The sequence below is a fragment of the Molothrus aeneus genome, chromosome 3 (assembly GCF_037042795.1).
Source record: "Molothrus aeneus isolate 106 chromosome 3, BPBGC_Maene_1.0, whole genome shotgun sequence".
NCBI lineage: Eukaryota > Metazoa > Chordata > Aves > Passeriformes > Icteridae > Molothrus > Molothrus aeneus.
The window spans coordinates 102,497,636-102,522,730 of NC_089648.1; the positions used below are offsets into that span (position 1 = coordinate 102,497,636).

The 25,095-nt window shown below is 36.8% G+C and overlaps 1 protein-coding gene across 2 annotated transcripts in view; it reads left to right on the top strand.

Annotated features, from left to right (window-relative positions):
* KLHL32 (kelch like family member 32) overlaps positions 1 to 25,095 on the top strand; it is a 122,378-nt gene that overhangs the window by 7,011 nt on the left and 90,272 nt on the right. The window contains exons 1-3 of one of the 2 annotated variants that reach the window (XM_066547512.1): positions 7,647 to 7,665; positions 19,625 to 19,707; positions 22,219 to 22,399. In XM_066547512.1, coding sequence (XP_066403609.1) covers positions 19,685 to 19,707; positions 22,219 to 22,399 — 204 coding nt within the window. In that variant the 5' untranslated portion in view covers positions 7,647 to 7,665; positions 19,625 to 19,684. Of the gene's footprint in view, positions 1 to 7,646; positions 7,666 to 19,624; positions 19,708 to 22,218; positions 22,400 to 25,095 lie in introns of those variants that run through there. The other variant, XM_066547511.1, reaches the window with a different exon arrangement.

Sequence of the window (25,095 nt, forward strand, 5' to 3'; positions counted from 1 at the left end):
GGGCACTGGGGCAATACTATGGGACATGCAGGGGGAGAGGAGTCAAAGCATCTTCAGTGGCATAGGCTGATTCTGTGAATTACACATTATGTTCCTACATTTTGTCCTGTCACTGGCCTGTGTACTTTGAGTGTTGAAAATTGTTGTGGGAAACCCAAGGAGTGAATTTTCATAGGCTGTGTCTTTAGTTCCTGATGTATTTATTCTTTGGCCCTGGTAGTGAGGGAGATTACTGTGTGATCAGCAAATAGCCCATAGCAAACCAGATCAAGCCCTGAACACCTAAAAGGAAGAAAAAAAAAAACGTGGTAATATAGCTACTGGGATCTAAAGATATTAGAGAGAAAGCTGGGGTTCTGCTGTTTGTTTGGGATTTTGTGACTTTGTTGTGGTTTTTTTGTTTTGTTTGGTTTTTTTCTGAGCTAGTTGGTATAGTCTATGGGAGGAAAGAAAAAAGTGTGGACAGAAGTGTTTCTTTTGCTTAGACCTGGAGAAGGCACAGAAGTCTGAACACTTGTCCATTCTTTTTATAATTCAATTTCTGCTCCTAATTAAAGACCAGAGATTAAAAATTATTTAAAATCTTCATTTTAGGTATTTCTCCTTGAAAGAGCAATTTTTCTCTAAGTAAAGTTGTGTTTCAGACTAAGGAGGGCTAGGGAATGGTGAAGAAAATCTTGAACTGTAAATTCAGAACCTTCTGTTTGAAGGGGAGAAAAAGCCCCTCTATCTGTTGCCGACTAAGGTTATTTTCCATCTCTTTATCTCTGTTACACACATTTGAAAACTGTCAGAAGAACCAGACTTTATCAGAAAATTCCATCTAATGGGTTTATGACACCTTATCCATCTTCTTTCGACACAAAATATTCTGCAGCTGTACTGGCTTGAGGTACTCCTGGTCCCTCTGCGCTCCTGCTGCAGCTTGTTGCTTGTGTGCTTTGCTGGCATCACTGTTTGTGGAGGCACACTGGGGATTGGATCACCAGCCTGTCTCTTAGAGCTTTAAGGAAAAATAAAGAAACTCTCCCCCTAAAAATTAAAAAGCAGCCCCACAGAAGTCTTTCTTACACTCTTAAACCAGATCAGGCAAAAGAAGGAAGTATGGAAGCTGAACTTGTACCCATTCTATCTTGAAAGAAGAGAGAGTTGCTTTGACCTGTGATGAATATATGCAGACTAGAGAAAGGCATGTGGACTGTAAGTGTTTAGTTTTCTTTTATATAGTCGGGGGTAAAAGGTGTTAAAACAGTGGGTTTATTTAGCAATTTCTGGCACTGATTTGTAGTAAGCAAATGTTTACACTTCAGCTTGCCATAAATAAACAGAAGGGTGTTTGGAAGCCCTGACCAGCTTTTGTGTAGGAGAGAGCAGTCATAACAAACTGGTTCTGTGAGAAACTGAAAACAAATAAAAGATGGGCTGTTATTCATGCTTTGCAAAGGCAGAAGAGACTGTGAACAAAAGAAGCAAGTAATTTTCAAATATTGAAAAACATTGTTTGTGAACCTGGGATGAATTTCTGTAACATTTCATGTTCTCCTGTTTTCAATCTTTAGAAAATCTAAAGAGAAGATGCGCAAATTATTTTAATCCACTCCAGCCTCAGAGAAGGGTGAAAATCTTCACTGCATTCAATACTGCTGTGAGTCTTTTGTATCTCCCCAAGATATTCCCAAGAACATTTGCTCCCTGTTTCTGAGTGTTAACAATCTTACAGTCACTTAATATGCTGTAGTCAGCTAAAGGAAAGAATTCTTTCAAAAATGCCCTAACAAACCTTTTCCCACAAGGAAAGTTCTTCTTTTAGTGCTTAATGAGATTATTACCCACTATAAGGAAGTTATTTTCCTTATTATTTTATTTTCTTGGGATTTTTTGAGTCTAACATTGCAGTATAATGAGATAGGTAGGCAATAGGGCGTTTCCAGTTGGATAGCTGAAGGATAGATTTATGGATTTTTTAAAGCAGTTAAATAGTACCAAACCCCAAAATCAATATTCTGTTTTTATTTGTACACATAGTTTTTGTGATTGAGTAAAGTCTGAGTATCTTAGTAGCTGATAACTCATATTTACTTTTTTGCAATTTTTTTTTGTGGTTTTCATACAACTACAGCAATATACCAAAGAATCTCTAGCCTTAAAAGATAGACTAGACTCAGACTTGGAATGGAGCTGACAAAATGGTAATAAAAATAATGGCTAAGGCTGAACCTTTTTCTTAGTAATTCCTTGTGTGGAATGGAAATATAACTTCAGCAGTCTTAGGGTCTTCACATAGAATCTCTTGGTTGTAGGGTTCCAGTGTAGCCAAGTAGGCAGAGAGATTGTATTAATAGCTCAAATCAAATGTCTGTGACTGTGATGGTAGGAAAAAGAAATATGTTTTACAGAAGGAAGAGATGAGATGAAACCTTCTATAATAGGGCATACAAGTTGACTGTGCTCTGTAGAGATACCCTCTAAGCTCTGAACAAATTAGCAAAGTATGTAGGAACACTATTTGTGGTGTAGTATTTTGTGTGAGTAACGTGTTGAGAAATTACTTGTATGTCTGCAGGTCTCTGCATTGGGCTATGTGGAATGCAGGTGAGGTTGTGATCCCTTGGGAACTGCAGGTCAGTAAACTGCAGTCCTGATTCAGAAATTTTATTCTCTCTCTCTGTGAGAAATAGACTTCAAAGGCCACACTTACATGGTAATAAGTTGGGGAAACTTTTGAGTCCTAATAGTATTGCTGCATCAGACTTTGATTCATCTTTGAGATGTTTGTGTTGCCAGTAGCACTTACTGAAGGAATTTCATAAATAGCTTTTAGTTCTAGTTAGTGTGCAGATTGTGCTCTTTCTCTCCTGAAAAAAAGGTGGCAAGAGCTTTTATTTGATTATCTTGAAATTGGTATAAATACAGAGGTAAAAACTTGCATCTGTTTTTCAAATATAACCAAGAGTTAGCCTGAGAGCAAGCTAGTGGTGAAGCCAGTCCTAGTGGTGATGCAAGAGCCTCTGTATGCTCAGTGACTGGCAACACTGTCAGATCAACAGGTTAAGGTGCTTTCCAGGTGGGGAGAGATCTTTCAGACTTTATTTATTTATTTATCTATCTATTTATTTATTTATTGGAGATCATTTGTCTCCTGATTCTTTCTGGGGGGTGACTATAGTGTTGAATAACTGAGGTAAATGAATAAACCTGGCTGAAGTAGTCCTGCAATTCTTGGCTGCATTAGGCACCTTACTGTCCAAAGATGGAAAAGCAGCAGTGAATGTGTGCTTAGAGTGCTGGATCATGTACAATGCAATGGCTCAGTTCCTTGGCAAGGTGAGGAGCAGTCTGTCCCCTGAAAATTCTCTGATTCAAATCCAGCTTCTTGTGTGTGTGTGCCATTTGGTAAAGAGAAATCAAGCACAATTTAATTATCCTCTTAGTCCTTGGATGTATCTGCAGTATCCTTGGGCTTTGCCATTGGAGGGAAGGAGGGGTTGCTTCAGGCCATCTTTATGCCAGGCAGCATTTTTTGGGCCAGTGTGTCTCTGTTCCCAGCTCAGGACACTGATGAATAGCTTCTGCTTGTTATATCATGGAATGGCTTTTAATCTTAGCACTGTCATTCTCAAGCATTCAAAGTCTAAAAGTCAGTTCCCAGACATAAGTAATCACATTTATTCAGACATTCCCCAGAAGGAGTCATAAGCCTGGTGTTAGATTATGTTTTCAGGCTTCTCTCAGTAATCTTCAGTCTTATAAACTTTATTCTTTTTTGTGAGGTGAGAGCTTCAGGTAAAGATTTATTCCAGGAGATGCATTTGGTGACAGGGAAGGAAACCACTATGACTGGTTTATTTTGGCTATTTCAAAACTTAAAATGTGTATATTTTCTGATCACAGCTTACCTGTGGTTGCAACAAAGCTATTCTCTGGTGTTAGAGCCTGAATTAGAATTTTCCTGCCTAAATCAGTCTCTGTCTAATTTTGATGTAGAAATTCAATTGATATTAAGGATCCTGTCCCATAGAGGTTTACTAACAGTGATATACTTAAATTGTATTATTTGCTGTGGTCCAAATGTAAAAGCAACCTAGATAGCTTCCATGTGGGTTAGAGGCTGGGAATCTAAACTAATGAAAAAGTAGCTGGAGTAAAAGTGATGTGGAAGTGTTCTGATACAGCTGATGTGGAAGTGTTCTGATACATCTGATTCTGAAATAAGTCAGAATAATATAGGAAAATAGAGTAATTCAGAGTTCTCCCAAGCAAGTTAACTTTTTTGAATTTTGCCAAGTGTGTAGTATAGAATAATATTGTTTTGTTGGACATAGGGAGTTCAATTTTGTCACCAGTCTTTTTTGGAGTTGGTTGACCCTTTTATGTCAGCAAATGTATTTGCTTGTTGAAAAGTTCATAGCAGCTGGAATCAAATGCTTTACTCTCAAATGAGAGTGATTATTAAAAAGTTAATCTCTGATCTTAATGTCTTTTAAATAATTTAAGATACTAATGTGAGATCTTCTACATAAAGTGCGCAATTAAAGCAATAAACAACGTAAGATCTAGTCAAATGAATAGTTTGATGTAAGTTCTCTTCCACTACTAAGAAAATCCAAACCAGCCAGCACTGAAGTGAACACCCCTACCCAAACCTGTGTAATACAAGCTTGGTAACTCTGTGTTCTGCTAAATATATTGTGGATATTTCGATTTTAGTTAGAGCTTTGACTTCTTTGAGTACTTTAATAATATTTTTTAGGAATGAAGGGATTATTTTTGCCTTACAAGTGTCCATGAAGAAGAGATTTGGAGGAAGAAATCTCTTCAGGGCTCTCTCTTAAAGTTTTGTTGCTACCATATCTAGGAAAATATTCATTGTTTTCTGGGATTTGGTAGTAACAGTAATAGGCCACTGTTGTCCCTTTGGTAATTCATGGTTTCATTTTGTTTTGATTTTCTTCTCTACCTGGCAGTGTGGTTTTGATGGAGATGTCCACTGTGACCTCTAGGAACAGTGGCTTTCCCAGACATCATAGTTAGCAGAATTATCTTTCCAGAAGGCTTCTTAGTGTGACTCAATTCTGGTGCATTCTAATCCGTTGCCTTAACATTTGATTATCAGAAGCATTACATTTAAAAGCAAAAATTTTATTGATTGATGGAAATTTATTCAAGATGTTTTAAATTGCTTGGGTTTTTTTTTTTTTTTTTGGTTGATGACCATCTGTTGGAAAACTTTGAAAATACCCTCAATGGAACTTAGTTAAGGGAAATAAATTCTTTTGCTCTTTGTCAGGAGTCATTCAGAGCTCAGCTTACTCTCTGGAATAGGAATGTCTAGTGCCACTTGAGATACTGATGCAGAGGGGACTGGATGTCCTGTGTGTCCTATGTCATCTTTCTTATCTACCCAGGAAGATGTCTTAGATACTCTACAGGGTCTGAAATAACAGTAAATTTCTGTATATTATCAACTGAATTCACGTCTTATTTGAGTTTAATTGGAAAAGTTTTTTAAAAGTGCATGCTTATATTGCTTACAAAGTATTATTTTTGGTTATCAAGTGAAATAATCACCAAACTTCATATACAGTAGTTGCGCATGTATTGCCACCAAGTTTTCCTATCCTAAAAAAAACCCAAAAAAACAAAAAGGAAAAACTACGTGCTTATGACAAAAGAAGTGTTTAGTGCTACAGTACGTTTGGTTTGGATTGGTATTATTTCTAGACAGGAGTTTAAAGGTAGTTCCAATAAATGGAAAAGACTGAAACTCATAAATGTGCCCGACTGGGACACCTAACAGAGATGTGGAGGCATGTGTATTTGCTATGGTTTTGATAGAATTTCCCCCTTTTGCCCCTTCTGTTTCCCTTTATGAGATAAAATGTCTTCAAGAAGATTGGAATGTGGAATAAATAGGTCATATGGCACTAATATGCTGTTGCATGCATGCTGTACATTCGTAGTCTTCTCAGCTGTGCCACAGAGGATCTCACAAAGAACAGAATTGTCTAGGTTGGAAAGGACCTCTTGACATAATTTAGTCAAAGCAGGGTCAGCTAGATCAGATTGTCCAGGATGGTGTCCAGAGGTATTTTGAATATCTCTAAGAATGAAGACTCCACAAGCTCTCTGGGCAACCTGTTCTGATGTTTAACAATTCCTCACAATAAATAGCATTTTCTAGTGTTCAACAGGAATTCCATGTCTGTTAATGTGTGCCCATTAAGTTATAGAAAAAACAGTGTTTTAACTTGAAATATAAGTAGCTATTTGTAGCACTTAGTGGTTTTTAACAAGGTAATTATTACCCCTAAAATTAAAAAATAAATGTTATTTTAGAAACAAGGAAACAAATGCCTTTTTTATTTTTTTCCTCCTGCTTGGCACTGTTTAGCTTTCTCAAATAGGGTGGGATTCTAGTGATTGCATTCAATTCACAAATTTCAGTGAGGCATGTAGGTCTGTCTTAACAAATCATCTGATGTTTGGTTCTAGGAGCAGTAGTCACAAACCCTAGAGACTTGCTGAACTTACCAGTTTAATGTCCTGGTAGTGATAGATGTTCAGAACACCAACTCGACAAGCTGCAAGTTGCTTGCACGTATATAAAGGGAGGAACAAGATGTCAATTTAACTGATAAAATCAGAAGTGTACAAGTATTAAATTCTTCACTTCTGCAAGTAAGCACCTAACTGTAGCCTTATGCAGTCTTTCATAGGTTCCCCTGGGAATTTAAACAGCAACTTGTTTAAAAAAAAAGTTTTTACTTCTGTTTTGAAATGTAGCTTTTGGTTCGTTTGGTTGGGTTTTTGTGGTTTTTTTTTTTTTTTTTGTTTTGTGGTTTTGTTTTGGTTTTTTCATTTGTTTAAATAAACTAAGAAGTATTGATGCAACATTTGCCTAAAAATGGATCTGAGTCTGTCTTTAAATCTGTGTGTACCCAAAGGATTTAAAGTATGAATTCTTGGATTATCTCTGAAAAGCAGAGAATAGAGTACATTTAAAAATCTGATGTTTCCAAGCAAGAACTTATATGTTTCTCTATTAACCTATATGATAGAGCTTAATTAGAGGTGATATTTTTCTTTAGGAAAAAAGCATTTCCTTAAACTGAATTTCTTAAGATGATGTCAAAGTATGACTCATGCTACAAATATATGCATCTTCACTGTGAGATTTTTTAGACTGTATTTCCTGTCACCTCCCCTCCCTGTCTGATATGTCCCTTCTGCTCTGAGGGAATTTTTATTTGTTGTATTGACACTGGGTTTTAATGACAGTGGTCAATATCAGAACATTTTCTAGGTAGCTGGTCTGGTACATTGAATAAAGTCTGTATTAGAAATGAAACTTGTTGAGTAAAGGATGAGAGAAAAAAGGAGATCTCCTATTTCAGTAAGATACTATAATATGAAATCTAGATTCTGGATAAATCCTTGGAGAAAAGAATCCACTAACTCTATCATCAGCTTGGTCAGGGCATTCAGCTGTTTTCCAGCATATGAGGTTGGGTGTCCTGATGTTTTCCCTTGTGTTCCCAGCAGGTGTGTGAACCACAGCTTCCTCTGGTAGGAACTGTACCATTCCCAACTGTCCTAATGCTTCAAAAGCTCACACTCTAGCAGACTGTACTCACAGGGAGCAGGGAGAAGGCCACAGTTCCTTGAGTAAGTCTGCCCATTGATATCCCTCTTGAGCTGAGAGCATTTTTCCTTCTAATATGGTAAGAGCTTTCTCCTTTGTCCAGGTAAGGTTTGTACAGTCCTGTGTGTGTATAGCAAAGCTCCTGCAGATTTTTGTTTATGGGTCAGAAAATCCATCTGACATTTTCAGTGCCACTTTGCTTATCCCAGACCAGGCTTATCTGTGTACTTGTCTAGCTAGGCTCATTGATGTTATAGAGGTAGCAGTGACTGTGTAACCATGTTGCTGGTGGTGAATATAAGAAATCATGGTCTTACAGTAACAAAATATGGACATGATGGAAATTCTATCTTTCCTAAAATACAATTTTTTTTTTTTTTTTTATCTGCAGAAGGCAGTGTAAAACAGGGTAAAGAGTTAGAAGCAGAGGTGACTGTGCAGGCTTCACTGCTTATGGCTTTTGTAATTGCAGTGTATAATAGAACTTGGAGAAGGGCAACCCTCTCCACTCTCTCCCACTGCTTCTCACCCACAAATAGAATTTATCTGTAAATATTATTTATCTTGGTCATCTAATTAGTTTTGATTTTCTCTTTCAATCTAGATTTCTTTAATGCTTAAATCAAATATATCTTTTTAGTAAAGAAGTGTTTCAATTGATCTGAGTTCCTTGTAAGGAAAAGGTCTAAATTAGATGGATTCACTTCAGAGCTCTAGCTAACTTCGGGTCCTGTCACTCCTACTTAAACTTCTAAGTCAATTATGAAAAGCTTCATGTAGAAATTCCTTTTATACTTGAAGCACCTTAAAGCTAAACAGTGATACAGGCATCCCTGTAATACAAGAGTTTATGCTGGAATGGCATTAGCCAGGCTTTTAGAAGTTTTGATGCAATTCAAGTGTAGAAAAACGGCCCTAAGGGAGTTCAAACATTCATGTTTTAAGAAGTGATGGAATTAGGAATACCTGTGCTTTTCCTTTTAGTAAGCTGATTGTAAGGGACTTCAGTTTTGGTATTGGAGCACATAGGTTTTTGCCTTTTCTAGCATTCTTAGTTTCATGAGCATGTAACCCTTTGAAGGTTTTTCAAAGGTAAACTAAAAAAATCTTGAAGAGCTCTACCAACTGAATGGAAGAGCAGCATGATTGGAACTATTAGCACTAAGATAAGTAAACTGTCAGGAATTATTCACTATAATCCATCACAGTCAGCAGAAAGGGAAAGCAAATGTTCTGCAGCTGTTTCTCCACAAAAAAAAAAGGTGCAAAACTTGGTGATCTTGATTTCTAGTCTAAAATCTAGATGGAATGGACTTTAATAGACATTGATTCTTTTATTTGCGTTCTTCTAAATCTGATGGTTTTGTCATGCACACATTTTAGCCCAGGATCTTCCTTGCCCTTGTCTCTTTGCCTTTGTTCTGTGTGCTTTCACAGTCTGCTCTCCTGAGCATTCAGTCTTCTTGTCCAGCAATTAGAATTATTCCCTGATGACCTCTGACTTCTCTTCCTACGATTGCACTGTAGAAAAATCCATTATTTCTACTCTATTTTCTCAGATACTTATCTGATTTTAGTACTGTGTACTATTCCCCTGTTTCCACTTCCCCTTTGCAAAAGAGGAAACCCAGGAAATAACTGTAGTTGGTCTTCATCACCAGCTTCCTCCATTCTGTTTTTATTTCCTCTTCCTACTTCTTTCCCACTTGACATCTCCCTCTTGGCCTCATCCAAATGTGTTTCATTATCAAGGTGAATCACACTCTGCCGAATTTGCTTAAAGCTGTCAGAAATCTTTTGATGCCCTTTTCTCATAACAGGAAGGAGTTTGCAAATATCTTTGTTCTCTTACATTGAAAGAGTGGAGGAAAGTCCATAAGCCAATTTTGTGTCTAGTTTTGAGGTCCTTAATACAAGGAATGATGACTTGTTAGAAAGGGTCCAGGGAAGGATCACAAAGGTTGTCAAAGGGCTGGAGCACCTTTCCTGCAGAGACTGGCTGAGCCAGCTGGGATTGTTCAACCTGGAAAACAACTTGGAGCCTGGCCTCACAGTGGCCTTCGAGTAAGAGGCTTTATAAAAAAGAGGGAGACTGACTTCACAGCCAGGTGATGATAGAAGAAGGGCAATCAAGGTTTTACAAGGTTTAGGTTAGATGCCAGGGAGAAATTCTTTATTCAGAGGGCAGAGAGGTATTTGAACAGGTTGCCCAGAGAAACTGTGGATGCTCCGTTCCTGAAGGTGTTCAAGGCCAGGTTGAATGGGACTTTGAGCCACCTGGTCTAGTGGACTCTGCCCATGGGAGAGGGGGTTTGGAACTAAATGATCCTTAAGGGCCCTTCTAGCCCAATCCATTCTGTAATTCTTTGATTCTATATGGGGGAAAAATGATTGGGATTTTAGTGATCAGTTACTCTATGACTTGAATATTTTTTCAAAATAGAAACATGGAGGTCAGTAACCTTTTGCAGTGTTTTGGTGTTTATAGAACTGTTGTGTAGTTGTACTTTTATGTACAGACATTTTTTTTCTTTCTGATTTCTGGTTTTGAAAGCACCCACTGGACAATGAGCAAGTATTTTACATTATTTTAATTATGCTCTAAGGGGGGAAAAACCCACTCTTTGAAATACTGTCACTGTCCTGGAACTACAAGTTATATTGAAGTATAGTTCTGCCACCCTGTGGCTACTGAAGGCCATTCTTAGAAGGTACATGTTTACTTAACTGCTGGTAGTCACTTTTAACTTTTAACTTCATGAAAGCTATTTCACAGAGGAAGTTGAAGGGCTATTGCAGGTCCTGTAGAGATGTATAAACTTTCTGTGCTTTTATTAAAATATATAAATAGTTTTTCACTGGAAATGCCATGTAGACACATAACTGATCACCTCAGTTATGTAAGACTATACACTATTAAGAAATAATACTTAGTATTTTTATGTGTTTTTTTTTATGCTTCAGTCATAGATATGAAAAGGCCCAATTGTCAAGCTTGTAGACTACAGTACTGTATATTCCTATCTGATGTAGTCTATATGCAGATTTGAAGTAATTTCAAAAACATGTTTATGTATTTTTGACTCTTAATACTCTAGAAAGGAGTAATTGTTGTGTTAAATAAAAGCATCTTGATGGTTGTGAAAGTTGAAAATCTAAGGCTTATCTGAGTGAGGTTGACCCCATTTCCAATCACACATCACTATTGTATGTCCCTTTCCATGTTTGTTTCTAGAGCGTTTGTTTCTATCAGGAGAAATAATGATGAGCTTTCTAGTTAAATTTCTGTTGCATTCCACTGTAAAATATTCTGACTTGCTTTAGAGAAACCTTCCACATTTGTGGACCTGTTAGAGCAGATCCAGAGGAGGGCCACAAAGATGATCAGAAGGATGGAGCACCTTTCCTATGAAGGCAGGCTGAGAGCTGGGGCTGTGCAGCAATGAGAAGGCAAAGTTCCAGGGAGACCTTCCAATACCTAAATGGGGCTTGTAAGAAGGTGGGAGAGAGGCTTCTTACAAGAGCATGTAGTGACAGGACAAGGTACAAGGAGCAAAAGGTTTTAAAATGCAAGAGAACAGGTTTATTTTAGATGTTAGGAAGAAATTCTTTACTCAGAAGGTGGTGAAGCACTGGAACAGGCTGCCCAGAGAAGTTCTGGTTGCCCCATGCCTGGAAATGTTCAAGGCCAGGTCGGATGGGGCCCTGAGCAAACTGGTCTAGAGAGTGGCATCCCTGTCCCTGGCAGGTGACTGGGACCTAGATGATCTTTAAGGTCTCTTCCAACCCAAACCATTCTATGATTTTGCAACAAACATGACAAATTTTCTAAAAAAGTAAGTTTAGACTGGAAGAATGGGGTTCTTGGATTTTTTAATCTAATGAAAATGCAAATCAAATTCCAAAATAATATGCAATTATAGATTGCAAACTAATAAAGTCCCCCTGTCTTTTATTTCCTTTTTATAAGATCTAGAGGAAAAATCTTGAAAGTGTAGTTTTGCAAAATAAAGATTTTGGTTTGTGCCAGCAGTAGAATGCCTTAAAACTGACCAGAGACCTTTTGGCTTGTCCCTTAAAACAACTGTGAACTCAGTGTATTGATTAGATGCTTCATTTTGAGGTTGCTTTGCATATTTGTTGTCTAACTTTCAGGAAGATGAGAAAATAAGTTCATAAAAAAATAGAATAATTTGGGTTGGAAGAGACCCTTGAAGGTCTTCTAGTCCAGTCTCCTGCCATGAGCTGAGATTTCTTCAATGAGATCAGGATCAAATTGTAATATTGTTTTCCCAACCATGATAAATGAACCTGCTGGAAGTTATGTCCTGCTCCTTTCAGCAAGTGAGTAATTAGTATCATGGCTTAAATGACAGCAACAGTGAGTGCTCTGAAAAGCTAAGATGATAGTGCACAAAGGCTTGTTACTACAGTTGTATAAAACTGTCATCTTTTTTCAAATGAAATGAGTGAAACTGTGTGCACACATCCTGGAAGCCAACTTTGTCTTCAAAATCACCAGACTTCATCTGTGTAGTTTCCAGTTAGTTACATGTTTGTCTATGGCTTTATCACTGGAATGCTACAACCTCTTTCTCAGGTGGTAGTTTAGGTAAAATTTGCCTTAAATTACACAGCTGACCATGAACGTGGCTTTTTATTTTATCTGAAGGTGTATTCAGAAGAAAATCTTCTGAATGCTGATACATTGAGATATGTCAAAGATATAATGCCACAAAGAAGATATAAAGACATAAAGATGTTGTTCTACTCGTACAGCCTTCAGCCTTGTTATTTCATTTTATGTTTTTGTGGCTTAAAATCTTAATTTTTCTGTGAAGTCAGATGGTAATTTGGTAGTAATATAAAATAAACCTCATTATTCTAATTGACTATAGCTGATGGCCTGAAGATAGCAATGACCTTGCCAGTCTCACAAGAAACTAGTTTATAATTAATCAGAAGACTGTAACAGTTTGAATTTTTTGTGGTTTTATTTTGTATTTACTTTGCTGAATTTTTTCTTGAGGTGTTTTGACTGACTTCTGTTTTCCCAAACAAGTCCAGGTTTTCAATTTTTTTATTCCCATAATTTTATAGTTTACATTAAATCTAAGGGGTTTTTCAGTACTTTGAAAGCTTTTTCTTTAAATTCACTGTATTGAGGCACTAAATTAGTTGAGCAGCTTGTGTTTGAGCTTAGTGATTATTTCACTGACAACATTGAGTAGTGGCAGAGTTTTTCTCACACTTGACATTCTTGAACATTTTTTATGGAATGAGAAAAATATTTCAATTCTCAAAGATCCCAATGAAAAGAGGAAAAAGTCTCCCAGGCATGTGGGAAAAGTGTATTAATATACTCAAAAAAACAGGTTTGCAGTCAAACTTTAAATCTGTTTCCAAGTGTTTTCCTTTTGATAAATTAATCCGGCAGAGATGTGATTTAAAAAAGTAGAAGATAATGTTGTCCATTATTTTCTCTGAACAGTAAATCCACAGTTTTGTTTCTGAAGAGACTCTGAGAGAAAGTGAAGCATGGCTTGAAAGGATGATTTATTTTGACTTAGTAAAACCACAGGCAGAAGCTCCTGTGAATAGGGAGCCAGGCTAGAACAGAGAATTGCCATGGGTAAATCTTAGTGGTCTAGTTCTGTATCCATGGCAGCCACTGTCAGGATGTGCTGTGATGCCATTCTGGAATGAAATTAATATAGTGTACTTCTGTTAGCTTCTAAATGTTGTATTTTCTTTTTGAAAAAAGGCCAAATTTAAACCTTTTTTGGAGCTGTCAAAGTGAAAATCCAATTTTATTGTGTACAAATACTTTATCTTCACAACTTATCCAGTTGGTTCAAAATTCTACTTTTTTGCAAGAAAGAGCCCTTCAGTTTGTCCATGCATCTAACTTGAAGTGATGTGGGTTTAAGTGGAAATGTTTTCCAATACTTAAAATACACACTTGGAAAAGGAGTGACTGGAAGGAAAGAAGATAAGTAATTAAAGACAACTAAGATAATTAATTAAGTTAATTAAGTAATTAAAGAAAATTCAAAATATCTTTAAAATTATTTATATATTCAGTATTTTTAGTCTTTTTGACCAGTTTTTGAGCATGTGAATTTAAATAATTTTCTATGTAAAATAGTTTGGCACACAACAAGTTTAATGTAAGTAATGTTGAGTTACTATTTTCCAACATAACAACAGTCATAATTAAGAATGTTAGTAAATATATCAAAATGAAATATTACTATCTGAAAAGATACATTATCTGTACCCAGAGAAATGGAAAAAAATCCCTACATTTAATGTGAAGTTTTATGAATCAACAGCTTTTTATGGTTACTGACAATTAAAAGAAGTTTCAGAATGTAACTAATAGCTACTTATGTGAAATCAGATTAAAATCTGTATTTAAATACTCAGGGTTTGGCTTTATGGTTTGTGTGAGTTAAAATTAATTATTTGAAATATATTTTTGATTAGCAGCATTGTTTGAAGTAATGTGGTAATCGATAAATGAGTAGCTTTCCCAGTTCAAAGTAAAAATTTAAAGAAATTAGAAGGATTTTCATACACTGGAATGTAGGGAGATAGAATATAAGAAAATAAAGATAGTGTAAAAAGTAATCTTACCCCTAAGGAGTTGCAGCTGGGCCAATTATCAAAGATAAGGAACAGGCCTGACCTAACAGGCCACAGCTGTAACCAATGAGAAGAAGATGCTATAAAAGAGTGGGGTGGGTGGTTAGGAGGGGAATTGGAGTCAGTTGGATATGTTGTGAAGAAGAAAGAGTCAGGGCTCTGAGGAACTGCCCATGAGAAACACCAAGAAGGTATGAAACTTTTGTGATAAGGAGACAGCAGTATGGAACCCTGCAATAAGGTGACAACATTGGAGGACTTTAAAGGCAGAACAGTACTTAATAATGCAGTGTTATTCTGTGAAGTTTAGTGGTAAACAGAAGATCAACAACTATGGAATATTAATCCCAGTATTTCCAGGTGGGATGTGCCTAGGCCTGTCTGACCCTTGCTGCTGGGCCAAAGGCGGCAGCTGTGGTGTTTCCCCTCAGAGATACCTTTGGCTGGCTGGATGCTGCAGCTGGGCACTCGGAACAAATCCAGGCATAGTAGGAACTCAGTTTACCTCTGGTGGAAAAGGTTCAGGCAACAGTGAAGAGAAAAAGGAGAGGATTCTGCTGTAGAGTTTTAATCCAGAGTTTTATTCCAGGATGACAGACCTCTGAATGTGGTAACAGCTCCCAATAGAATCCAGACCGCGTGGTCCCGTCTCCTTTTAAGCCCAAGGACAGGGGGAGGGGAAAGGAGAGGTTGGCACACCTGGGGAGTTGGGATAGGAAATGGCATCACACTGCAACAAACAACTTTATTTGTGATCAACTAGGTGAAAGTTGCCCTAAGTGGTCCCAGTGTAAGGGACTCCACAGCTCCCAAAGCCAGTCTCCTGTCACTCTGTGAGTGGCTCTGGAGCAGCAGGGGCTGTTGTGAGGAACAAAGTAGAGGCTGCTTCAAGACATCCCCGGGGGTTCTTGGTACTTCTACCTCCCTCCAAATGTGGATCATCACAAGAACAAAGATGGCATCTGGCTGCAGTGGAGATTTATGTATGTTGGCTGCCTGGATCTCAGCAGTTTGAAAGATATTTAGCTCAAATTTTGTGTTGCAGCTTTTCACAGTTAAGCTATTTTCTTTATGTGGTATAAAAGGCACCAAATGCTCTGTAATTTTCCACCCTGTCTTTTAAAGGTGTTCTGATCCTGGCCATGTTTGCAAGAGAACATTTCTTGTGTCTACAAAAGCATCTTTTAGTATCTCTTGAATCTTGTATTAAGCTGAACTCTGTGAAGTGGTAGTTGCCTGTGTTTCACTTTGATTTTTCTCACTTTTTTATGTCAGTCTTGCCAGAATATCTGAGGAGGGCAGAGTCTCACCTCTCCCACCACAGCACAATGTTTTACCCAGAACCATGGAGGCAGTCAAATGGGGTTTTTTTGACTCCTATATAGGTAATAGAACCCTTGCTTTCCCCTAAACCTTGGCTGGGGTTCAGGGGGTCGGAGTGGGATAATTTAGTAACTCCTGCCAAAGAAGTAACTACCTTAGTAAAGCGAAGAGTACAATCTTTTTGTCCAATGCTATTTTATTTTTGTATTAAGAACACATTTAAAATCAGAATTTTTAAATAATTTCATTATTGACCTAACAGAAATAATGCTTATATCATGTTTTGTGAGTTCACACTGAAGTTCATTGTAACTCAGTTCTTATTTACGTGGAGCAAATTGGGAAAATTATTGATGAAACCACTGAGGTGGTAATTATTTAATATAAGCTTGAATTATGTAGAAAACCTGCTTGTTTTCAGGTACTATTAATAGATTGTCATTTCCATTATGAATATGCATTTTTTACTAGTTTGCAAGACAAAGCAAGCATAATTAGGGTGGAAGAAATGTTTCTTAGGTACCCAGTATAAAATACAGAGCCTGTTTATGCAACAGAATAAGTTTTGTGATGATCTGGACTATGATTTGGGCAACTCTGTAAAATCAGATATGTGAACTAGAAAAAAAAAAGCTTGCTACATAAGGGGGAGGAAATAGTGGCTTTTGGGACATTTATTTTCAGAAAGTAGATTGAATATGAATTTTATTTTGATCTCCTACACTCTTGCCCCCTTAATCTAATCTGTATTCTGGTGGTTTGTATTTTCAAGAATTAATCAAAAATATGTTATTGCCTTCAGTTTGTTTCTAAAGAAACACAAGAAAAACAAATAAAGCCCCCCAAATAAACCCACCAAAAGGATGAGAAATGATGTAACTGAAATTCTTTAATGCCTCATGTGTTCTGTGTAAGCTAAGAACATGGTATTGGCTCCTCAAGATTAACTTTAATGAACAAGACTTTTTCTGGAAAGGGCAACATGCATTCTGCCAATAAATACTTTTGGATACTAAAGTACTTTGTCTAATATTTCCAAACCAGTGTTATATCGGATTAAAATAAAGAAAGAAATACTGCCTGCTTAAGTGCTTTTTTTTTTTTAGTGATATTTGAACAAATAATTCTTGAACTCCACTGATAATTTAGATTAAAGAAGTGGCATAGCCTAACTGTGCAGTGGATGTGGCAGGGTGACACTTCATTCTAAGATTTCTTGAGAGTGCACAAAACCTACTGTTTATTTTGCTGTGTCATAAGACTGTGACAAAAATATGTATAGAAAAACTGACATTTCATCAGGCAGAAAGAGCAAACTCTGTTTTGATGTATTAGTTTGTCATAATCATTTGCATGGACAGTGTGATTTCTTTTGAATTGCTTACCTTTGAAATCCTTAGGTACACTGTGTTTACATAAGGAAACTACTGTTTTTCTTTTTTCCATTTAGGAATGGTGCACCATTCCCTACCAAAATAATATGTTCTTCCAGTGCTAGCTAGATCATTGCTAGTTTTATTTATTTGCAAATTTTTAATTTTAGCACTTTTCTAGGATGTGAAAAAACTAATGGAGCAACGAGGAAATAAATTTTAGTTGTGAAATACTATCTTATTGGGAATTAGTGTTCATCACAAAATCATAAAGAGTGAAATAATATATTATTTTTAAAAAATGCTTTTTGGCAATTCTAGCATGTATCTCAAACCTAGGATGTAATGAACATTTTCTGTCTGGCCTGTATTTTTCCTGGTAATTTCCAGCATTAAGGAGTATTTCACTATAACAGAAGGATTTATGTGGATTTAAAGTTTTCCATTTAAACCAAAAGTCTTATCCTTAAGTTTATAAACTAATCTTTTAAACCGATTTGATGACTTAAAGTAGTTAAATAGAAAGACAATAGTATGTCTTAAACATTCTAATGCCAAGAGTTTTCTTAGGTACCAATCACAGTTTATATAATGGACATGTATCCAGCTGTCTGAAATAGAAATAAACTATTGGTGCAAATGATTTTAGAACTGTTCTGGCACAGCATATGTATACAACAGGTGGAAGTGCCTCCTTAATTTTTTTTTTTTGTAAGAATAAATAATTCTTTCAAATTTCCTGTTACTAAAGATGTTTTGCTGCCTGAATTCTATATGGCTAAATAAAATCAGTGCAGTATTAGTTTAATGATTTACACACTGTACATGGTGTACATTTAAGTGAGGCATGCAGTGCTGGAGCTTTGGAAGAGAAAGGAGTGCTGAAGTTTAGGGAAGATTGATTTGTTAGGGTAAAACTACTAAATGCAGCATGGAGCTGTTTGAATATCCTGTGAATTCTTTGATGCATATGCCTTAATTATTGTAGAAGGAATGCTTTTCCCTGCAGGTCTTCATCCTTCCTCTGCTTGCTCTCACTGCAGCTTGTGGTTGTTTTTTGTTTTGTTTTGTTTTTTTTTTTTTCCTGTGTATGGGCCAGAGAGTTTGGACCTCTTAAAGGTTGAATTTGTTCTCTACCAGTCTCTGGATGGTGTAGGATTTCCAAGGGGCAGGCATCAGTATTGATGTATGGGTGTATACAAGAGCAGGTATGTGACCGTGGTCACAGGGGTTTTCAGGTGAAGGAAGAGACAAGAATGTTGACTCCATCATCAGAAGGCTTGATTTATTATTTTATGATATGTATATATATTACATTATAACTATACTAAAAAGAAAAAGAAGGGAAAGGTTTCCTCAGAAGCTTGCTAAGCTAAGAATAAAAAAGAATCATAACAAAGGCAGCTTTCTCGGACTCTGTCCGAGATACCTCAGTCCTTGATTGGCCATTAATTATAAACATCCAGATGGGCCAATCACAGGTGGTCCTGTTGCATTCCACAGCAGCAGATAACCATTGTTTACATTCTGTCTCTGAGAAGGAAAAATCCTAAAGAAAGGATTTTTAGTGAAAAGATGTCTGTGACACAGGTACATTGATCAGAAGTGGTTTTGCTTCCTTAGTTGACAATACCAACTTAATATGCTGTGTTTTTCTGTCTCTTGAAGGGTAAGGTGAATTGTCTTAACAGAGCTAGAATGGTGATCATTGATGGAGAGAGTGACATGTTCTGAAACCACCATTGGAAAGCACTGCAAACCCATTTGCTTAGTATCCCATCGAATCATCAGAATAAATTCTCTATGACCTCACCCATTTGCTCAGAATTGCAGTCTTTTTGGAAAAGAGAAAAATATGGAAATTCTTCAGATTTTGTTGAATTGTAATACTTCAATGTTACTGAGTTAAACAATCCACACATGGTTTAAATAAGCGGTCGAAGTAGTGTACTTTTTTTTTTTTTTTTTGACTATTCAGTTAAAACCTATTTTTTCTTTTATAATTATATGAAGTTGAAAGGTCATGTCAGCTGTGCTGGCTGCTACACCACTGAAAAATTTGCTGTACAGCCCTGTTTTCAATAACTTAGGTCTTTGGACACTTCAGCTGTTCTGTGTTTATTTATATGGTCACTTTAGTATTTTGTCTTTTAAAAAAAGAGCTGTTGTGTTTATAAAAATGATTGCACTATACTACTTCTATTTGCCAGAATGATTATAGCATCATAGAGTCATTTAGGTTGGAAAAGACCCTTAGGATCATTGAACATAAAAACTGTGTGTTATTCAGGAAAGTAAGCAAACACTAATACATATGCCTTTGGCTTGCTCTTCATATTGAAGGAATTTTGGTACAGTTACTTTCCTCCTCATCTTTCTTTAGCTTTTTTGAAATTATATGTGTTCCTGAGTTTGTGGAAAGTATTCCTCAAGGGCAGCAGGTGCAGGACATTCAGATGGCAGGATGTGAAGCTCTAAGAAAGACTAGAGGAAAGGCCACTTTCCTTACAGAAAGACTCTACTCAATTCTAGACAGTGAAAGTTGCTTTTGAATTGCACATCCTGAAAGTATTGATCTTTAAGGCTGAGGCTGTGTATGCTTTGAATTTTAATGTTCCTCTCCATTCTCTTTTTCTAGCTGGAACACTCACAGCTTTCCCTAGAGGATTATAAGTTTTGATATTCAGAAGACTGAAGGATGCCATCTGAGAGGTGCCTGAGGTATAGTACTTGGTAGTGTGTAGGAAGTTATTAACATTTAGGATGATGTTTACCAAAGATTCAGTGAAGAAAGTAGAAAAAAGTAAAACTACTAGTTTTGTTCATTAGATGGGAATTCACATTGTTAAATACATATCCCTGTTATAATCTGCAAAATATTACCTTGTTGCTTCTTATCTCAGGCAAGGAAAACTGTGCCTGGGATTGATTGGAGCCCCACAGGCTCCTCATACCTTATTTATGCCTTAGTCTATACTTGGAATTTTTGATTGTGGAAGCAACTGGCATTTTTTGCATCTGGAACGGTGGCTGGTGGTAATTTTGGGTCTGTGCAGTTCCACTGTTCGGGACATATTACTTTTCCAGTTATGTGAAATGTCTTCCAAGATTCTCTCCAAATTCATCTTTCTGCCTTCCCTTGTGTCTCCTTCCCAGTGTAGCCTTTCTCATTTGTTTGTACTACCCATTCTTGCAATAGAGAATTTGTCATTTATAATTTAATTACTTTCTGGGAGCAGAACATGGTTCTTTCAGACAGAACACTCTGCAGAATTTATTAACTGAATTGGTTTTCTGCAGAACTTTGCAGTAGTGTGAAATGCTGGTGGTTCTGTTTTAGAGTAGTTAACACTCTGATCTGGTAGCTCAGAAAACTCCCTGATATGACTGGGACACCTTATCATTCCAGTTCTGTTCCCCTTTCCCTGCCATGCTTGTGCAGCAGAAGAGGATCAGAACTTGCTTGCTTTTATAGCTATTAAATTTATCAACTGACAATATCACTACAAATAACCGGTCATGTTAGGTTTAATTATTCTATGTATTTTCATTCATAAATTCCAGTTAAGTTGCCTTTCATGTGTATTCATTCTTCATATGTGATTAGCACAAGGGTTACAGGCAATGAATTTTTCACTTTGGTCACAGAATTGAAAAATGGATTATGATAGAACTCAGTTTAAAATCCCAGCTATGTTCTCTATTGAATGAAATCGTCCTCTGGATGATGGTGAAAAAAACAAGAGGAATGAAGGTCTTGATTTACAACACTGGGAGAGAGGCTAATAAAAACAGAAGTAAAGAGAAACCATCTCAGGGTATCATTAATGTATTATACTTGCCCTAGTTTTAGTCACTTTGCTATAAAAATTACAGAAGAGAAATAACCATTAAAAACAATTCTCTTGTGTTTAGCAAGTTAGATTTCTTGATAACTGTTATTTAGAATATGAGTTGGGTTCCACAAACAGAACAGCTGAAGAAAAAAGAGTAATTTGAATGAGCCCTTTTGAAATGTATTTAGGGCATGTCCATATGTGAAACCTGAACTGTCAGAGGAGTAGTAAAATTCTTCTGTTCACTGAAAATTCTTCTGTTCACTGAACACTCTGTTCCTGTGTTATTTCTCTTTAGCCAGCCTTCTTCTAGAAGTAATGTTTTAGTTGTCGACTTTCTAATAGAGCAGCTTAGATTAGGGCAAACAGTCTGCAAGGCAGGTGTGCAGTAGTTTATAGGTGCCCAAGGTGCAGAAGTAGGATGGGCAGGAAAAGGAGAATATCACAGCCACACAGCTGCTGCATAGTACATCTATGCAGTGAATTACATGATTGTGCTGGAAAGATGATGGGTTATTCACCCCTTTAAAAAAAATCTTCACTTTGATTTATGCTGAGATGACTCTCTGTAAACTCACCTCTATAAACACACATGTGGATTCTCTGGCAATTTAAATTGGTAGTCTCACAGAGCTCAAATCAATTGCATTGTTTTGTACCAAAGAGGATTTGCTGATATGTTTTGATTTGTTTCCATTTGCATGAACAGTTGTCTTGTCTCTTCCTTTTACTACAGAGAAAGGAAGCTGCAATCAGGCAGTCCTAGCCTGGATTATATGTGAATCTTATATTTGTACATGGAAATATTGAGGTGGAGAAGGCATTGGCATTTTAAAATAGAGCAAACATCCTCTCCCTTTCCCCAGCACAAAACAGACAATCAAAAAAACCACTACAACACTTCATAAACATGAATAGCCTGAGGTGGTCTGAAAACATTCAGTTTTCAGACTTAAACATTCAGCATCAGACTTAAACAGGCCACCTGAGACCCTCTTGCATACATACATATACCCTCCTTTTCATCAGTGCTTCAGTTTGAACCACTTAAAGTTTTCTGGTGGTCCATTGACCTAAGCCCTCTATTGTTCTCATTTAATCCTAAAATTAATCCTGTGAGTTTAGCTGACTTCTGGTACAGGAAATGAGAAATCAGAACCATTGAGGTTTTTAAATTTGAGTATATAATCAGTTTTCATATGCTTTGTTATATTGAGCTTTTTTTCTGATGTCTATGCTGTGTAAAGGTTTTTGCCTGACAGGGTTCATGACTTTTTTGCTTTCCAAGAATTATCAAACTATCTTGTCTTGTTCTGTATTCCTGACAGAATGTGCTTGTTTTGTACTTTATTTTTTTTTTTGTTTTTGACGGAGTCTTTCCCCTTTCCCCTCTCAGTGTTCAGGAAATGCTGACAGGTCAGAGGCTCTGTCAGTCTAGCTCCCACAACGATGCTGTCCTGGCAGCTCTGAACCAACAAAGAAGTGATGGCATTCTTTGTGATATTACCCTTATTGCTGAAGAGCAGAAATTCCATGCACATAAAGCAGTCCTGGCAGCCTGCAGTGACTACTTCCGAGTAAGTCCCAATATATTTCTATTTATATAATTATATTAAAAATTGTCATTGTGGAGGATGGAGATAGTTATAAATATCATATTGAATAAGATTTAAATCTGAACCTTTGTAAAATGCAGGATTATTGCACACTCTGTAGAGTATACAACTTTAGATATCCATAGGAAAGAAATGTTGAGACCATAAATCAGATTTTTTTAATAATTATTTATGGTAAGTCTTCTTCTCCCTTTGCCCCTAACAGAGCTAGTCAGTGCACATCTTTCTATGAATGTAATGCCCCAGTAAAGTGAGAAAGTGGAAGATATGTTAATATGTAGAAATTTTTGTAGAACACATGAGAGCTGTGATTAGAGGATGGTGAAGAAGAGACTGAGGGAAGACCTCACTGTGGTTTCAACATCCTCACAAGGGGAAGCAAAGAGGCAGGCACTGATGCCCTCTCTGATGACCAGTGATGGGACTCGAGGAAATTGCATAAAGCTGAGTTGAGACATTTAGGTTGGATATCAGGAAAAGTTTTTCACCCAGAGAGTGTTTGAGCACTGCAACAGGCTCCCCAGGGAAATGGTCTCAACACCACACCTGACAGAGTTCAAGAAGAATTTGGACAATACCCTTGGGAATGTGGTGTGACTCTTGGGGTGTCCTGTGCAGGGCCAGGAGTTGGACTTTAATGGTCCTTATGGCCCCTTTCCAAGTCAGCATATTCTATGATTAGAGTATGGAAGTATGGGGTGAGGGAGTTTAAATTGGATATTTACTATGAGGCTGCTGAGGCACTGGAACAAGCTGGTCCGAGAACTTGTGGCTGTGGAAGTTTACAAGGCCAGGGTGGATGGGGCTCTGAGCAGCCTGGTCCAGTGGGGGATGTTTGTGGCAGCAGGTTTGAAACTAGGTGATCTTTACCCTTTCAACCCAAGCCATTCTATGATACCATGATAAATGCAATTTATTTCAACTTGAGATTGGATTTTTGTCAGATGTAAATGGTTGCTCTCAAAGAGGAAGCTATAATAATTTTAATAATTTCTTTAATGTGATAAAACTTATTTTCAGAAACAAGTGTTTCCAAGACATAAAATAAAATATTCCCTGGGAAGTCTGATTCAGGCAATTCCAGTCTAATTCCAATCTAGAATTGGAGCAACTGAAAAATCATGTTTGCTCATAGGAAAAGTATCCTTTATATGAGGCAGTTCTACTAACCTTTATTACAATGTGCCCACTCAAAATATTGGACCATCTGTAGCTGTGTAGTTCACTGGTATTTTTAAGTGTGAGTCATCCTGTTGTTAATCAGAGACTAAAGTTGAAATTAATTTAAAGGTCTGTTTTCTCTTACAAAGTAAATTTATTAAATATTTTGTCTACACAGTAATTGTAGTGTGATGAACTTCGTTATTAGGATCTTTTGTCTTGTTACAATAGTAATACAGTGTATGACAACTTCTCTATATCTCTGATTACCTAAGCAGGGTTTTTATCTTCCTGTCAGCTCTCTCTGACTTTTGGTTAGAATTTAGACTTAATTTATTCTGTGTATTTAAGAAATGTTATTAACCTTGATGTGACTTTTGCTGTGACGGTGTTGAGCCAATTGATTGCTCATTTTTTGAGCTTATCTGCATGCTTATGTGTTCTGCTACAGCATAGTTTGTACTGCCACATTGCTGATGTTGCTTCATCATGATGCCCAGGCTCTGCTGTAACAGAGATTGCTTTGCTTTTTTATTTCCTTTAACCCCAGTGCACAGAGAGGGATTCTGGACCTTTCTACTTGTAGCAACTGCTGTGTATACTTGCCAATTATAAATATAGTTCCTGTTCTGGTTTGGTTGAAATATTTTCATAAGGGTGCCATATCATCTGTACCTGTGACACTCTTTCCAGAGCTTATGGTTCCCTGTGCATAGAAACATCATGGAAAGAGCACCTCTGCCCGGTGTTTCAACAGTGTGGTAGGAACAGCTTCTACTTTGGTCACTTATTGATTGATGTTGAGATTTGGGGCACTGTGATTTATCCTGTTATTTCCAGTTGAGTTACTTGGTAATGACTGGACAGTAACTGCAAGTTAAAATCTTAATGCCCTTTATTGCTACATAAATATTTTTTATTTTAAAAGTGTTGAGAGAATGCTTTATGCAGCATTGAGTAATTTGATCTGCCTCTAAACTTCTGTGGTTTAGTAGGATGCATTCTTCAGACTTTAAATATTAGCTATAAATATGGAACTTGTGCTTTCTGAAATCAGGAAAACAGGTTTTTATAAAGAGACAAAAATCTTTTTTTAGAATATTGTGAAGTAAGATCTATATTGTGGAGGAGGATGGCAAGAAGGTCACACTATGTTCCTAATTCTAATAATTTAGAAAAGCAAGAATCAATTAAAAAGTAATAATGTTTTCAGAGAAGTTATTGATCTTTTTATATCTAGGGAGATTTTACCTAATTTGAGCTACTTGCGTATTCTTTTTCCAAGAATTAGAAGAATTAATCAAGCTTAATTTTAGAGTTGGTAAAAAGAAAGAGGCATTTCCAGAGGATGATAAAGGAGAATAGCAGATTTATTCAGAATGACATGAGTGATGATCTGGAAGTGCTGGATCTCTTTTAAGTGGTCATAAAGGAAGGGTCACATGCTTCAAACTTAGCTGTTATTATTATATAATATTTTTACCCTTATTTTTTTT